Source organism: Phyllostomus discolor, chromosome 9, assembly GCF_004126475.2.
Source record: "Phyllostomus discolor isolate MPI-MPIP mPhyDis1 chromosome 9, mPhyDis1.pri.v3, whole genome shotgun sequence".
Classification (NCBI taxonomy): Eukaryota; Metazoa; Chordata; class Mammalia; order Chiroptera; family Phyllostomidae; genus Phyllostomus; species Phyllostomus discolor.
Genome location: NC_040911.2, coordinates 513,303 through 529,948, shown reverse-complemented (window position 1 = coordinate 529,948; position 16,646 = coordinate 513,303). Strand labels below are relative to the sequence as shown.

The 16,646-nt window shown below is 63.2% G+C and overlaps 1 protein-coding gene across 1 annotated transcript in view; it reads left to right on the top strand.

Annotated features, from left to right (window-relative positions):
* SALL3 (spalt like transcription factor 3) overlaps nt 1–14,636 on the top strand; it is a 33,310-nt gene extending 18,674 nt beyond the window's left edge. Inside the window, exons 2-6 of the mRNA XM_028524338.2 lie at nt 2,379–2,528; nt 2,680–2,817; nt 7,317–7,477; nt 9,306–12,815; nt 14,141–14,636. Coding sequence (XP_028380139.2) covers nt 2,379–2,528; nt 2,680–2,817; nt 7,317–7,477; nt 9,306–12,815; nt 14,141–14,572 — 4,391 coding nt within the window. The 3' untranslated portion in view covers nt 14,573–14,636. The remainder of the gene's footprint in view (nt 1–2,378; nt 2,529–2,679; nt 2,818–7,316; nt 7,478–9,305; nt 12,816–14,140) is intronic.
* Nucleotides 14,637–16,646: the final 2,010 nt, after the last annotated feature.

Here is a 16,646-nt window from a genome sequence, read left to right as displayed (position 1 = left end):
CGGCGAGCATAAAAGATACTGTGTTCTGGGGCCGGGGGAGGAGGGCTGGCGTGGCTGTGGCTGTGCGTGCTGCTCGTGTTCGGAAGGTGACTAAAATATGTTTCCCAGATAAATGGTGGTGAAAGCTAAATCACTCCAACGTGAGGGAGATCCTCTCCACATTGTAACTTGGTTGAGCACAGCGGAAACAGAGACGGGCATGAAGTGGCAAGTGAACCAAGTTTACAGTGTTTCAGAAACAAAGTAGATCATTCTTTTGTATCACTTTGGGTGTGACATTAATTAAAGCAGCAGATGCATATGCACGGCAAACTTGAAGGCTGTTCCCAATGCCACAAAAAAACCAGGACTCTGTGTAAAATTGTAGTGTTGCATGGGGTGGCAGAGATTCACTGCCACAGCAATTTACAGTAAAAAAAAAAAAAAAGACTTTATTTCTTAAAAACAGAAATATGACTTTTTTTCAGGCTTTAGTTTTTAGGCAAGCGATGAGAAAAGGTAACTATCCAAAAACAGCTTCGGTGCCATCCAAACCCTATCTTTGCAGGAGTGAAATGCGATGGTGTGTTTAAAATGAGGAAAAGTAGCGATGATTTTTGTGAAGTTGCAGCATAATTCTGCTGCAAAATGTAAGAATGGCAGAGACTCAGGTTCCCAGTGGGAGCAGCCTTCAACTGTTTCTGGAAATTCAGAAATGAGTGTTGCAGCTTGAGCATTCAGTTACATGGATGTCATCAATAATGAAACCCTTTGAACCAGCTGAATATTTTTGTTCTGAGCAAAAGTAATTAAAACTTCTAATGACAGAGGCACAGCTAAGACTCCTAAGAACTTTACAAGGTGTAACCGTGCTATCCTTTATCGTAGAAAATACAGCTCCGTGAAGATGTGGTTTATTGTCGTCAGAGAGAAAACGGGTCTCAGGAAGAACAAAAGGATATTATAATTTAAAACAATTTGCCATCCTGCGTTTTGTTTGTGGGCACTTAATTGCTTCAAAGTGTGTTTTTATTTTCAGTCACATGGCTACCTTAAAAAATCCTTTTAAATGTGGCGAGCATGTGATCGCAGAACCGAGCGGGGGTCTTCGCGGGCTGTGTTTAAGTTCGGGGGAGGGAGGCCGCCAGGCCTGGGGCCGAGGTCCGTTCTCTTTTATCTGTGTATGCATGGTTTGCCTTGAGGGCCGCCCCCCCCCCCCAGGACACATTTACAATTCAGCATTCGAAAGGACGCCGCGCAGAAGGCACTCCGCAGCGCTGGCAGGCGGATTGTTTTCTCGGAGACGTGGAAGGTGAAGAGTGAGGAAGGGGGAGAGGGGAAGGGAGGGATGGGCAAACATTTATTTTAAAAATAACACTTAAAAAGCCGAACCCGTGCTGAAAGGCGTCCCTGGGCGGCCAGCAGAAGGCCTGCCAATTAATCCCCACCTCGCGGGGGAAGACCTGATGAGGTCGCAGTGGGGGTCTGTGGGGACGTTTTAAACTTCCAGGACGCCGGGTCCCCCAGCATTTTCAGATCTTTTCAGGCGGGAGAAAGAAGAAGGTATGGCCCCACAGCAGGAATTGCTTAGCAAGCTGATTATTTTTTGTATACAGGATGATGGCCAAAGTGGGTCAGGTTTCATCTCCAACTGCAATCTCCCAGGCCTTCCCCTTCTCCTCGAGGTAGCTCTCAGACAGAGCCTCCTCTCCTGGGGGGGGTTCGGAGTGAAACCCAGCTTTCCCCCTGGGCACGGAACCCCAGCGGGAACCTGGCGTTCTTACGTGGGAGTCCTGGCACAGGCTTTTACTCAAGTAACATTAAAATCTCCTTAACTGCTTAATGAGGTTACGCACCCTCTTCACGCTGCAGAAGAGTTGGGGAAGGGCAGGTTCGGAGGGGTTTGTGCCTGGGTCTGTGTTTTCCTACGCGGTGCCCTCTGCTGCGGCCAGGAACAGGCCGGCGCGCCCTGGACTCGTGAGCAAGAGCAGCCGCGGCCTCTGCCACCGGGCCGCACGCCTCGTAGGAGACCAGACACAGGCAGGGTCTGGGAAGCCGAAGGTTTTCCCGTCGCCTCAGATAAACTTCTGTGTTTGGAAAACCCCTCGCGAGGCGTCCTCTCCTCATTCGAACACCTTTAGGGGTTCACATGCAGAGAGCAGGCAGTGAGCTGTCTGTCCTCAGCACACACGCTCGGCGCGTTGCATTTCAGGAGGCATAAAATATTCATCGGAATAATGAAATAGCGTGGCAGGCTCTCCTTGGGTGAGGATTGGGGCTGATGTGTCTGCTGACTGAAGGGAGGGCTGTCCCGGCCGAGGGGACGCCCGGCGAAGAGACCCGGCGACCGGTGGGCCTGACCGCGTGTTCAGTGGGCCCCGTGCTTCCCCTCGCCCCAGCGTGGCTGCCTGCCGCGCTCGCCCCCGAGGACCCCCGCCCCCTCCATGGGCTGGAACGCCTCCCGGCAGCAGCAGCGGCCTCTGCCCTGCCGCCTGATGCCTGGGAGAAGGGGGTGCTGCGGAGCCGGCCGGCTCGGCCGCACCCTGAAGGTGGGTCGTCAGAGCAGCCGAGACCGGCCTTGCTGACTTAACCTCTCCTGCCCTGCCTGCCGGGGGCGGCCACTAGATGTCAAGCTCGTCATGCAATTAGTGCATCTGTGCAGCTGACCTTGGTGGCAGGGCCGGTCGCCATGCGTGCCAGGAAGTGTCAACGCTGAGCCCGAGTGTGAACGGGAGGCCCGGCGCTGGCCCCGCGCGGCCGGCCCGTTGGGTGCCCATCCCGTGCGGCACAAGTGTTCGTGGTTCTCCGAGGACGGAGGACGGAGGACGGTCTCCCTGGGTGCGGCTGGGACCTCTGGAGCCGTGTCGTGAACCCGCAGGCGCGGTGCCACCGGGTCCTCGCTCCTCGGCAGCCCTGGTCCCCTGCGCCAGGGGGGCCTCGGGGCGCTGGGCGCTGACCCCGCCGTGGGACCGGTGGGCATGCCGGCCCCGGCCTCAGTGCCCGGGCAGGGGCTCTTGTAGGACGGTTTGCCGCACACGAGTGGACTCTGTGGACATGGAGCAGTGATGGCGGGCAGGGACGGTTTGGTGGTCCCCCCCAGGGCAGGGCGTCCGGTGGGGACAGTGGCCGTGCCCTGTCCCTGGACTCTGTGCCGTTGCTGTGTCTCTAGGACTGGGTAGACTCAGGTGTCTGCGCCTCGAGGTGGCCTGGCCCGTTTCTGCGGACATGTCTCTAAGGACAGTGGGTGTGCAGAGCGGCCGGGCGCGTGCACTTCCCCGTGGGCAGGCAGCGGCAGCAGCGCGTGTGAGCCCGCGTGTCGACCCTGGGTTGCAACCCTCCGCCTCCGGCCCGCCGAGGCCTGCACACCTGGGGTTCACCCCCAGGGCCCCCCGACACCGCCCTCACCGCGGACGGGTCTCAGGCCTGTGCTGCCCTTCCGCAGGGACCGCAGGGGGGTGCGTGCCCGTGGGAAGTGTGAGCACAGCGCACCGCCCCGAGCCGAGGCTCCTGTGCAGCCACGAGGCACCACACCCCTCTCGCCCTCCGACCCGGCGTCCGGGCCGACTGGCCATGGAGGCCGGCAGGGCGCGTGCGTCCCACCTGCGGCCGGAGAGGGAGGCACGCACGCCTGTCGCAGCCTCACCCCACGGGGGTGGGGGGGGTGGCCTGCCGGCGTCCCCAACCCCAGACGTTTGGTGGCGGAGCCACAGGTGGCCGTCACTTAACAAATCTGAGCTGCGGACCCCCGAGCGGCGCGGGGCAGGCACGCGGGGCAGCGCCGGGCTCGGCATGGCGACAGTGCCCCCCACCGTCGGCGCCGGGCTCTCCAGCCTGGAGGTCTGGGGAGGACGACGCAGTTCCTCGGTGGCGTCTGGAATTCCTTCTACATTGTTAGACACAGCGGGGGTCTCTATTTGTCCCCTCCTGTGTCGCAGCTTGGGCTCAGTGTGTGATAATTCATCTTTCTTTATGGGATTCCAAGCTATCATAAGGAGTTAAAAAGAATTAATTTGCAAGAAAATACGTGTCTCCTAACGACTGGGGAAAACTTGAAAAATGCTCCGTAGATTTTTCCGGGGTGGCAGAGGCAAAGGAGAATGTCCGTTCTCCCTCCTGCAGGACCCTCGGGGCCTTTCAGCGCCACGCGTGAAGGTGGAGGGGTCCCCGCCCTCCCCCCTGCCCCCGGGCAGGCCTCTGCGGCCTGCGGTGCAGACCTGCAGGTGGGCAGCGGCCCTGGAGCGGAGGGAGGGCCCTGGAGGCCCAGGGACCTGACCGGGAAAGGCCTGCTTGTCACTTCTCTGTGACCGGTCCGCGAGCTCACGAGGCCCGCTCCCCTCCCCGCAAAGGGGAGGCTGGAAAGCCTGGCGGGAACCCTGCAGTCGACACGTGTAAAGGAAGCCCGATGCCTGCAATGTTTTTACAGGGTGTGTGTTGCCACAGGGCTGTTCCCTGGCAGCGTCCAGAAAGACCCTCGTGTGTGCGGGCGGGCAGTGTGCCTTCTGCAGGGGACCGGGAGGACACGATGGGGTCTCTTCTGTGACAGAGTGGGGGGGGGCTGGGAGGGCCGTGGGACAGTCAGGGGGGGTTGGGTTTTTGTGTTTGTGGGGGGGGCTTGAGGGAGGAGACCCCTTCGCACTGGGAGGGTCGATCCTCAGAAGAGGGACCTTTTGTTGGGCATTCTCCGTGTGCTGTCAGCAAGAAGAGATGAAACCCCTGCGTCTGAGAGACGGTCCCCAAGGCCACCCCGCTGTCGGGGACTCTCTCTGCCAGGCCTCGGACCCCCTCTCTCCCCTCCAAGGACGGGGGGGAGCGCGGGGCGGGCTCGGGGCTGCGTGGGGGGCAGTGGGGAAAAGCTCAGGTGCAAAGAGGCGGTGTGGGCCGCTGTAAGCTGACGCTGCATTTCCTCCGTGGCCGAGGGGGCCTCCCCTGCAGCTGGGACCTCCCTCCCTCCCCAGGGTCTCAGGAAACAGGGGCGGTGTGAGGCCCAGGGCCCAGCGTGGGGGGGGGGGCACGCAGGTTGCATATTCGCAAGGCAGACTGTCCCCCCACCCCCACACCCCCAGGCAGTCTCTTCTCACACCGATGCCCAGAGAGGGGAGAGTCACCTGGACCGCGTCTTCCTGACCCCCACTGACCTCAGAGGCCGGGGGCGGGGGCGGGGGGCTGGCGGTGTTGGGTGGCACGTTCTGATGTAACTCTCGCACACTGTGAATTCCCGCCTGGGCCCTGCCTGCGTGCAGTGTGAGGTCTTAGTCGTCGGAGTCCGTGTGTGAGAAACAAACTGCCTTGGCTGTGATGACGATGTTCGCAGAGCTTGTTCCTCAACGCCCCCCCCCCCCCCCCCCCCCGCCGCCGAAAGTAAGAGCCTCCAGCCGCATCAGAAATAGATCTCTCAGACGCCCACCCTTGTGGCAGGGGTCCACGGGCCCCCTTCCACGCTGACATAAAAAAGTTGAGCCACATTAACTAATGGAGGTAATAACTTCTATTTTTGGAGCACAGAGGCCAGCCACAATGTAAGTTTAATTAGAAGATGGTCGGCTGCGCCTGAATCCGACTCAGTATCAGCCTAAAACAACGGCAGGGTCAGAGGGCTTGGGGAGGGGTGTGCCCACGGCGCCGGCTGCAGTCGGGTTTTTCCCACACGTGTCTCCTCGTGGCAGAACGCGTTTTCTGAGACGAGTCGGTCCTGCCCCATGAGCTCATACGCGCGGTAACACGAGCCACCTCGTCCCTGTAACGAGAAGGGCCATCGGGTCACAACGACTCGTTCCATGTCCCCCTCCCCGAGCGCGGCAGAGCCCGGCCCGGCTCTGTGCTCTGGAGCTCGGCCACTCCACGGGGCCGTGTCCACGGGGCCGCGGGCCCGTCTGCGCGGTTCCTGGCGGTCAGCTCCGTGGGCGTGCTCCTTGCCCAACAACGTGCCTCACACACGCGCCCGAAATCCGGGTCCCGCCGCGCCGTGGGGGCGTTCTCACGTGAACACGTTTCAGTCAGGACCAGCCTCCCACACGCGTGCTCCTCTGCGGCTTCGAGGGGAGCTGGGACACGCGGCTTCCGAGGGGAGGCGGTCGCGGCTCCGGCAAGTGAGGGAGCAGCGCTGAGCTGACCGCGCTCTGGGGTGCCACGCAAAGCCCAGTGCAAGGAAACATGTGAGTGGCGACCCTGAATTATTCGTCCAAGCTAAGAAGTCTAGATTGTAGTGAAGGGTTCTTTCCTCCACTAATTGTGAAGGCTTTTTGCACGTGTTTTAAGCAAAAGGCAAATTTCTTCCGAAACTTTGCTCGTGCAACCTGGCGATCCTGTTTCCTACGGTGCTGGCAGATGCCGACGGTGGGGGTGCCCTTTTTACACGAGCTCCTCTCTTCAGTTCTGCTTTTCTCAATTTTAAAGGAACGTGAGTGGAAGGAGCATTACCTCTTCGTGATGTCTGGGTGGTCATCGCTTATCGTTGCATCAAGCAAAGTGACTTGTTTGGTGGGAAGTTTCTCCAGCTGAGAACCTGCCACTGGGAAAAGGGGACCCGCCCGTGGGCACGGTTCCCGGGTCCATGAACCTGGAGGCGAACCCTAAAAATACTCAACCCGTGAACAACAGTGGGAACGGGAAGACACCCCTTCCCGCAGATTTGTGGGGGCCGATGAAGAGCTTGGGGGACAGCCCGGTGCGGGACGCACGTCCCGGTCCTGTTTCCTGCCCTGGTGTCCCACAGAGAAGACCGGGAAATGCCCGTTGAGAGCATGTGATCCCCTTACAGTTGAGTGAGTTGGGCTGAGCCCAGGGCCTTGCTCAGGGACCTGTCCCCAGCACGTGCTCCCCGTGACGGGGTCTCTGAGTGGGACGTGTGCAGCGAGGGGCCTGCCGTGTGAGTGCGCCCGTCACGCCAAAGGTGGAGCACGCCGTCCCCACCTAGGATTTCAAGGGAGAAAGCATTTCAGAGCGGATTCCTTCGTCTTTGTCTGTTACAAAGTAGCGGAGTAAACCTCTGCGTGGGGGTGAGGGTGGTGGCAGGCCTTGATGGCGCAGCTCTAACGCTGTGAGCTGCAAAGGAACTGTTAGAAATCCGCTCCCTGTGGAGCGACAGCCTCAGGGGCGCAGGACGCCGACCCGCGGCAGGTGGGCTCCCCGGGCCGGCGCGTGCAGGCCCGGCCGCCGGTGGGCCACAGCACCTCCCACGCATGTCAGAAATGCACACGTAGCGATTGTGCGCCTCCCGTGGCGACCTCCTTTTGAATGCACCCCTGGAGGTTGAGGCAGCCCTTACCTGTGGGCCCGAAGAAACCATTTACCTGAAGAGTGCGTGTTGGGGGTCTGGCCCTGCCGCGTGACCTTCGCAGGTGTACGGCTGGTGTCGCGCCCCTGGAGCGAGGTTCAGCGCGTGGGTGTTCGTTCTGTTAGCGTGCCCAGCGTCTGCGTGCGGGGTGGTGACCCGGCCGTCTTGGCGCCCGGGCGACACTCGGCCTCCTTACGGCCCCTGGTGCACATTCCTGCGCCTGCAGTAATGAGACTCCTCCACACCGGCCCTCGGCCCCGACTCTGGTTTAGAAGTCCAGCAGGCCTTTATGGGCTGCGAGCTCCAGCTTCCCCGCCCCCCTCTTCAGATGCCTTAGCCAGTTAAGAAAATGCTAATTGAACACCGCTAATAATTTTTTAAAGGCGTGTATAAATTACCCGGCAGTAATGGCCTCATGGAGAGCCGCAGGCAAGCCGGCCTCCAAAGATATTTTTATTTTCTTGTCCAGCGGAGGGACGCACGCTTTCACAGGATGCTTTTTTAAACACCCAATTTTTTTTTTCTCTTGGATCAGGCAGGATCCGTTCTTCTCCCAAAACCCGACAAGAAGACGCAGGGAGGCTTCCTCTCAGCCAGGGCACTTGGGGAGGAAATGGCAGTGGACGGTTTCCGGGCCACAGACTTGGGGGCAGTGCTCGCACACTCAGTGCCGGGGGGGGGGGGGGGGGGGGGGCAAAGATCTGGCCCGCAGCTGCCGTGTCCCTCCGTGGAGTCGAGTGCTGCTGCTGCTGCACGTCTGGGCGTTGACAGAGAGCGGTCTTGCGTCAGCGCCGGCCAGGCCGGCACTCGGGGCCGGGCCGTCACCGAGCGTGACCTTCCACCCCCACTGTCCAGAGCACGGGGGCCAGGAGTGTCAGCGTGCGCCGGCTCCTTGTTCCTGTTCGGCCCTTTATTTGATCAGGTGTGAATTAGGATTGTTCATTAAACGCGGCTGTTGTTCGGCACAAGAGGGCTCGGGGAGTCAGGAAGTAGCTGCCTGCAACAGTAATTAAACATGTGTAACCAATTAGAGGGCTTCCCACCATGGCGCAAGCATGTAATTTGCTAAGTCTTTCCGTGCGAACGGATGAAAATAGGTGCACGGAGTGTGTCGGACGGCAGCGTCCCCGCGTTCCACGCGTCAGCGTAAATGAACTTTAAATGTGTAATTTCTAGTTCGCTGGCAGGCAGGCCGCCGCACGCTATTGGCTGACAACAGTGACATGTAATTTTGGTTCATTTCACCAAGAAACATCACATCTGATAGAGCCCGTTCATTGTGTGAAACACAGTTGACCTCAGGCCCCGGCCACACGGTGGGCACTCACCTGGCAGACCCTGACGGTGGGCGTGTGCCCGGTCCCTGACGACCTCTCCAAGGGCCAGGGAGACGGTGGTTTTGAGCAGAGAGGACACCAGTGCTGTGTTCTCTTTGTCACCCTTACAAACGCAGGTATTTAGCTGAAGTTTCCTGCGTGAACTAAGCGCCCGTGGGTCTGAAAGGTGCTCTGGAATCACATTAAATCTGGGGTGCCCCCCTGCCCCCCGAGGCATAAAGAGGATGAATCTCCGCGGCCCGGCCAGCAGAGGCGGCGGCCGGCTCGCCGTCAGGGGCTGACGCGAGTTTGAAAGGTTGCAGATCCGTGCAGCGATGTTGAGCGAACTGGCAAAGGCGTCCCTGGTTTTGCTGGGAGCGCGGAGGCCGGCCGGGCGGGCGGTCGGGAGAACCCTAATGAAGCCCATCGAAAGCCGGCTTTGCGCTCACAGACAGGGCGGCCGCGACGGTATGAAAGTATTGGAAATCAATGGCTTCTATGGAATTTCATTAAGAAGCAGTATCCACAATTGATAGGGCCTCATAATTTGATGGATTGCGCTAAGAAAATGATTAGCTAGCGAGCAGGGCCCACGGAGCGCGTGCGCCGGGTGTCAGAAGCGCTGAAGTGGGGTAATTTGTACAGAGTAAAAAACATCGATTTTATGTGTGGGCAGAACTTCTCGGGGGGTGGGGGGCTGGAGGGCGGGCGGGGTGGCCGGCCCGCGGCTGACGCAGCCTCTCGTCTCCGCAGCGGCCCCCGGGGACGGCGCCGAGGACGGCGACAGCGGCCCAGACAGCAGGAGCGGCGGCGAGGACACCAGCGTGTGCGACAGGTGCTGTGCCGAGTTCTTCCGGTGGACGGACTTCCTGCGGCACAAGAAGATCTGCACCAAGAACCCGCTGGTGCTGATCGTCCACGAGGATGAGCCGGCCCCGGCCTCGGAGGAGTTTCCGGAACCTTCCCCGGCCAGCTCGCCCGGGGAGCAGACGGAGGGCGAGGCTCCCGAGGAGGCGGCGGCGGCCCCCGCAGAGGGCGGGGAGGGTGGCGAGGTGAGGGCCCCCGAGAAGGAGGAGGAGCCCATGGAGGTGGAGCCCCCGGCCGCCGCGGACAAGGGCTTCCAGAGCCCAGGCCCCCCGCTGCCCGGGAAGCCGCCCCTGCCGCAGGCCCCCGAGCCGGCGCCGGTGGCCGCCTACGGCATGCCCAGCACCAACGTGACGCTGGAGACCCTGCTGAGCACCAAGGTGGCGGTGGCGCAGTTCTCCCAGGGCGCGCGGGCCGCGGGCGCGGTGGGCCCCGGCGGCGGGGTCGCAGCGGCCGCCATCCCCATGATCCTGGAGCAGCTGATGGCGCTGCAGCAGCAGCAGATCCACCAGCTGCAGCTCATCGAGCAGATCCGCAGCCAGGTGGCCATGATGAGCCGCCAGCCCCTGCGGCCGCCGCTGAACCCGGGCGCCGCCGCTGCAGGGGCCCAGGGCACCTCGGGGCCCGCCTCCAGCCAGCTCCCAGGGCTGGCCGCCCACTCCGCCCTGCAGCTGCCCTCTGGGGCCGTCCCCGTGCCCACGCCACCGGGCGCCGCCGCCCAGACCACAGCCTACGAGGGGCCCCAGCCGCTGTCGCAGCCGGCGTCCGGGGCCAGCACCCCACACGTCCCCGGCGGGGGCCCCGCAGCCCCCGAGTCCAGCGGGCCCGCGTCCTCCAGCGCGGCCACGGCCGGCACCGCCCCGGCCTCCTTGGCCGGCGCCTCCCAGCCCCCCCAGAAAGCCCCCACGCCGCCCACCCTGGGGCCCGGCCCGCTGCTCGGCCCGGCGCCCGGCCTGCCAAACCCTCTGCTACCTCAGACCTCCGCCAGCAGCGTCATCTTCCCCAACCCGCTGGCCAGCATCGCGGCCACGGCCAGCGCGCTGGACCCGCTGTCGGCCCTCCTGAAGCACCGCAAGGGCAAGCCGCCCAACGTGTCGGTGTTCGAGCCCAAGGCCGGCGCCGCCGAGGACCCCTTCTTCAAGCACAAGTGCAGGTTCTGCGCCAAGGTCTTCGGCAGCGACAGCGCCCTGCAGATCCACCTGCGCTCCCACACGGGCGAGCGCCCCTTCAAGTGCAACGTCTGTGGCAACCGCTTCTCCACCAAGGGCAACCTGAAGGTGCACTTCCAGAGGCACAAGGAGAAGTACCCCCACATCCAGATGAACCCCTACCCCGTGCCCGAGTACCTGGACAACGTGCCCACCTGCTCCGGCATCCCCTACGGCATGTCCCTGCCCCCGGAGAAGCCGGTCACCACCTGGCTGGACAGCAAGCCCGTGCTGCCCACGGTGCCCACGTCGGTGGGGCTGCAGCTGCCGCCCACCGTCCCCGGCGTCGGGGGCTACGCGGACTCCCCCAGCCTCACCCCGGCCGGCCGCTCCCCACAGCGGCCCTCGCCCGCCTCCAGCGAGTGCCCCTCCCTGTCGCCCGGCCTCAGCAGCTCGGAGCCGGGCGCCCTGGTGGCCGCCGAGTCGCCGCAGCCCGCCCTCGCCCTCGGCGTGTCTTCCCTGACCAAAACCGAGCCCCTGAGTCTGCCCTGCGCCAGCGCCCGGGCCGGGGACGTCCCCGCCGGCGGGCAGGTCTCCGCCGCGGCCACGGCGGACGGCGGCGTCTCCGCGGGCCTCTGCAGCCCGGTCCTCGCGGCCGGCTCCGAGCAGTTCAAGGCCAAGTTTCCCTTCGGGGGGCTGCTCGACTCCATGCAGACGTCGGAGACATCCAAGCTGCAGCAGCTGGTGGAGAACATCGACAAGAAGATGACGGACCCCAACCAGTGCGTCATCTGCCACCGGGTGCTGAGCTGCCAGAGCGCCCTGAAGATGCACTACCGCACGCACACCGGCGAGCGCCCCTTCAAGTGCAAGATCTGCGGGCGCGCCTTCACCACCAAGGGCAACCTGAAGACGCACTTCGGGGTGCACCGGGCGAAGCCGCCGCTGCGGGTGCAGCACTCCTGCCCCATCTGCCAGAAGAAGTTCACCAACGCCGTGGTCCTGCAGCAGCACATCCGCATGCACATGGGCGGCCAGATCCCCAACACGCCGCTGCCCGACGGCCTGCAGGACGCCATGGACGCCGAGCTCCCCTACGACGACAAGGCGGCCGAGGCCCTGAGCAGCTTCGAGGACGACGCGGACGAGAACTCCGTGGAGGAGGACGCGGAGCCGAAGGACCCGGCCACAGCGCTGCTGCCCTGCCCGGCCTCCTGCCCGCCCTCGCCCCCCTCCGTCATCTCCAGCATCGCCGCGCTGGAGAACCAGATGAAGATGATGGACTCGGTCATGAGCCGCCCGCCGCTGGCCGCCGCCAAGGCCGCGGAGAGCGGGTCCGGGGACAGCGACCGCCTCAGCAACGACTCCTCCTCATCCGCCGCGGGCGACCTGGAGAGCCGCAGCGCGGGCAGCCCGGCCCTGTCCGAGTCGTCCTCCTCCGTGCAGGCGCCGTCGCCCGCCAACAGCCACGGCGAGAGCCTGCCCTCCAAGTCCCCGGGCCTCAGCAGCCACGAGGAGCCGCCGCTGCCGGAGCTGCTGCTCAAGACCGAGAGGCCGGACAGCCCGCCCCCCGGCCCCGAGAACGGCGGCGCGCTGGACCTCACGGCCGCCCACCCCGGCCGGCCGGCCGTCAAGGAGGAGGCCCCCTTTAGCCTGCTGTTCCTGAGCCGGGATCGCGGTAAGTGTGAGCGGGCCGTGTGTCCCGTCTGCGGCAAGCCCTTCGCGTGCCGGAGTGCGCTGCAGATCCACCACCGCAGCCACACCAAGGAGCGCCCGTTCCTGTGCGCGGTCTGCGGGCGCGGGTGCTCCACTGTGGGCAACTTGAAGCAGCACGTGCTGACCCACAGGCTGAAAGAGCTGCCCCCTCCGTTATCTGGCCCCGACTCTGCTCCAGGTCCCAGCCAGAGCGCCCCCAGCCTGGTCTCCGGCCCCGCGCCCGCCCTGATCAAAATGGAGATGAACGGCCACGGCAAGGCGGTCACGCTGGGCGAGGGCCCGCCGCTGCCGGCCGCCGTGCAGGTGCCGGCCGGGCCGCAGGCGGTGCTGAGCCCCGGCCTCGCGCCCATGCTGGCCCCCCCGCCGCGCCGGACCCCCAAACAGCACAACTGCCAGTCGTGCGGGAAGACCTTCTCCTCGGCCAGCGCCCTGCAGATCCACGAGCGTACGCACACCGGGGAGAAGCCCTTCGGCTGCACCATCTGCGGGAGAGCCTTCACCACCAAGGGCAACCTCAAGGTGAGGAGGCCCGGGAGGCTGCCGCCAGCCCTGGGGCGCGGGCGGGCAGGCCCCCCCCACCCCGAGGTGTGGCAGACGGAGCTCTGGTGGTGGTCCGGGGTGGGGATGTGGGGGTGGCCAGCTGCTGGGGAGCCCGCACAAAACAGTACCCGTGCAGAGCGTGACTGTGTGCCTGTGTGGATGAGTGTGCATGTGGTGTGTGCACACACAAAGAGTGTGTGTGCACATGTGGCTGGGTGTGTGGGTGTGCACATGTGGATGAGTGCACATGTGGGGTGTGCACGTGTGTGCATGCATGCAGCTGGATGTGTGGGTGTGCGCACATGGTTCTTCATGCACATGTGGTATGTGCACATGTAGGGGTGTGTGCACAGGTAAGCGTGATGCGTGTTCACATCTGTAGTGTGTGTCAGGCTCATATATGCACTGTATGTGAATGAGTGTGTGTGTGCTGTGTGTGGCATGTACATAGTCTGTGGTGTGTGTGTGCCATGTGTGCACTCACATGCATGTGCTCACGTTCACTGGGGTGCGTGCCGTTTGCTCACACTCACGATGTGTGTGCTCTCTGGCTGTAGAGGACCTCCCCTCCCCTCAGGGTTTGTGCTGTGCCGGCCGCTGGTCAGGGTGCTGGGCCCCCCCTTAGGTGGTCTGGACCCTGAGGCGCAAGGGCTGGGCCTGGACACTGCTGCACGGGGCCCACACGGAGCATGAGCTGCTGGCCCGGCCGGGCTGGTCCTGCCTTCTGCCCTGTGGCTGCTGAGAGGCCGCGGGTGTCCGGGGTGGGGGGGCACCGCCCAGCCAAGGGCCCGAGCACACCGCGGGGGGCTGTCCACAGTGAGGGTCCGGCCTGCCGGCCCCATGCCCCGGGTGGGGGGAGTGTGCAGCGGGTGCTGGATGACACGTGTGGGCCAGGGCCCCACCCAGCCCCGGGCCCGGTGCCTGCCGGGGTCTCCGTGGCCTCTTTAGAGTCACAAGGTCAGTGCTGTGGCTCCCACAACCACAGAGACACAGAGGAGGTGACCTCCGGGGGCGGGAGAGGCCCGGGGCCCTGCGCTGGGGGACGCCCTCCGAGGGCTCTCGTGAGCCCCACGCCTCGCGGGGAGGGGGGTTCTGCCGTGTTCGTCAGCTGGAAGGAACACTCAGGCGCTGGCGGGCTTGGCTCCTCGCGTTTACTTAGAAGGCACGTGGCACGCCTGCGTGCAAGCTCAGAAGAGTTTGGTTCCCGCGGGCCCGTGGCCCCACGTGCGGTGCCCCTCGCGTGTGCGTCCGGGCGCCCCGCCTCGCGCTTGCTCACCGTGCGTGTCTCCGTGTCCCCCACGCAGGTGCACATGGGCACACACATGTGGAACAACGCCCCCGCGAGGCGCGGCCGCCGCCTGTCGGTGGAGAACCCCATGGCCCTGCTGGGCGGCGACGCCCTCAAGCTCTCGGAGATGTTCCGGAAGGACCTGGCGGCGCGGGCCGTGAACGTGGACCCCGGGTTCTGGAACCAGTACGCCGCGGCCATCACCAACGGCCTGGCCATGAAGAACAACGAGATCTCCGTCATCCAGAACGGGGGCCTGCCCCCGCTCCCCGTGAGCCTGGGCGGCAGCGCCCTGCCCCCGCTGGGCTCCCTGGCCGCCGGCATGGACAAGGCGCGCACGGGCAGCAGCCCGCCCGCGGTGGGCCTGGACAAAGCCGGCTCCGACGCGGCGGCCAGCCGGCCCTTCACGAGGTTCATCGAGGACAACAAGGAGATCGGGATCAACTAGCCTGGCCCCTGGCGGCCCGTCCGCCCCTCTGTCCCTCCTGCCCGCGGTGCCGTGCGGCCGTCGGGGTGTGCACTGCTGCCGCCGGGGCCTCCTCCTGCACGCCGTCCCTCGGTGGAACACCCTCCGACCGCGCGGCCGCTGCAGGCTGTCCCAGGAGCGCTGCATGGTCCTGTGTCTCGGTGAGCCCGGCTGGTCTTGAGAACCCCCCAGCCTTTCAAACAGATGGGAGTGCACTCAGGAGGAGCCCCTGCAAAGCTGCCCTGGACACCGAGGGGCTCAGTGCGTGCCTGCTCCGTTTGCCCCGACACCCGGCCATCCCCGGGGTGCAGGGCGGGGGGGGGAGCCGGGGTGCCCCAAGGTGTTCCAGGGACACTTCCGTGAAGCAGTGAGACCCTGGACTCGTCCTGGAGACGCAGCCCCGCCCGCCGCGCGCTGTGCCCCCCGACCGTACCCTTGTCTGTAGTATTTATAACGTGACGATTATGCGGGTAACCGACAATACAGCCCCAACTTCAAAGGTAGCTTTTGTACCGCAGCACACCGCTGGCTGTGTGATTTTTTTTTTTTAAAGCAAGATTCGTTTTACTATAAATAAGTGGGTTCCTTCAACGCAGGCAACTTGTGAAGCTCTGTTGGGAAAGATAGCATGCTTTCTGTGTGCAAGTACCTGTCAGTAACAAGCCTTTGGTTCTGGTTCTGGTTTTCGTTTCTTTAATTTAAATGTCTGTAGCTGCTATGTGGACGGTTGTTCTCTCGTGTGGTCCGGGAGCCAGTGGCGGGTGGCATCGCTGCCCGCTAGCCACCGCGTCATACACCGTTGTGAGTCGATGTTTCGCGCATCCGAGCTGTACAATAAAGAGGAGATGTTTGTATGCTGTGGTTGCGAACTCTTACTTTATACTGCTGCACTTTCAGCGTTTTGTATTAGGAAGTTTGTCTAGAATCTGAAGATTTAAAAAGATGTAAAGTATTTTATACATAGTCCTGATTTAAGGGAAATGAAAGAGAAAAAAAAAAACCTGTTACCGTTTCTTGTCTTGTCTCAAGGTCAGGCAACAAGAGAAATCTCTGCTCCTTAAACAGAAAAGCTACCGAGACGTGTCGGTCCCTCAGCCGGCGAGGGCCCGCCGTCCCGCCGTTAGAACGACCTACGTACCTTGTCTGCGACACTCTCGTTTAGGAGCCTGACCCCCTCTTGTGCAACCCTGATGCCTCGCGTCCCGGGAGTCCGACGCCGGCGGGAGCGGGGGCCACCTCCCTGCCCCCGTGTCTGGTGAACCGGGGGTGGGGGCGGGGAATATCGGTGTCTGCCAGGAAAGTCCACCGTACCTGGGAAATTCGCTCCCTTCCCGGTTTATTTATTATTTTCTCAGATGAAAACAAAGCACAATGTCATCCGATTATTTGAAACGCTGACGTGAGCAGTGACTTTTCTGCCGGAGGGAGGCCGGCCCGAGATCGGGCGGGTGGGCGGCGCCGGCGGGCTGTGTGTTCTACCTCATTTGGTGCGTGGCGGGCGCGGGGCCGTCTGGGACTGGCGGGCTTCCCCCAGCACCTCTGTCCCAGGGACCCAGTCACCGCGCGGGCCTGGGTGCCCCGAAGAAGGAGTCGGACAGCAGTGTCTTCCCCACCGAAACACAAAGACAGGACAATCTTCCCAACACGGCCCCAAGTGCAGCCCCGTGGAGCCGTGTGGGAGCCGCGTGGAGAGGGTTTCCGTCGGAGACGGACACCGAGCTCACTCCACGGCGTTTCCCCGCAGAGGGGCGAGGTGGCACACCCCCCCACGGGCTGCCCCCCCCCCCCCGGGGGTCGCGCGGGGCGCCTCAGTCTCGGGAAGAGAGAACGGCGCCTCCTGCTGCTGAGTCCCAGCAGTTGAATGTCTTTCTTATTTGTGTGCCCTTGCTCGGTGTGGGGTGTTGTTGTTGTTGTTGTTAGTGCTCGGAGCCCTGTAGTGTTGCTCTGTCTTCTCCCGAAAGGACGTGTAAATAGCTCCAGAAAGATGTACAGTGTGTAAATAAGACGGCTCGTGAGACCGACCGCCCCTCCGCGTGGCGAAGAGAGACACTATTTT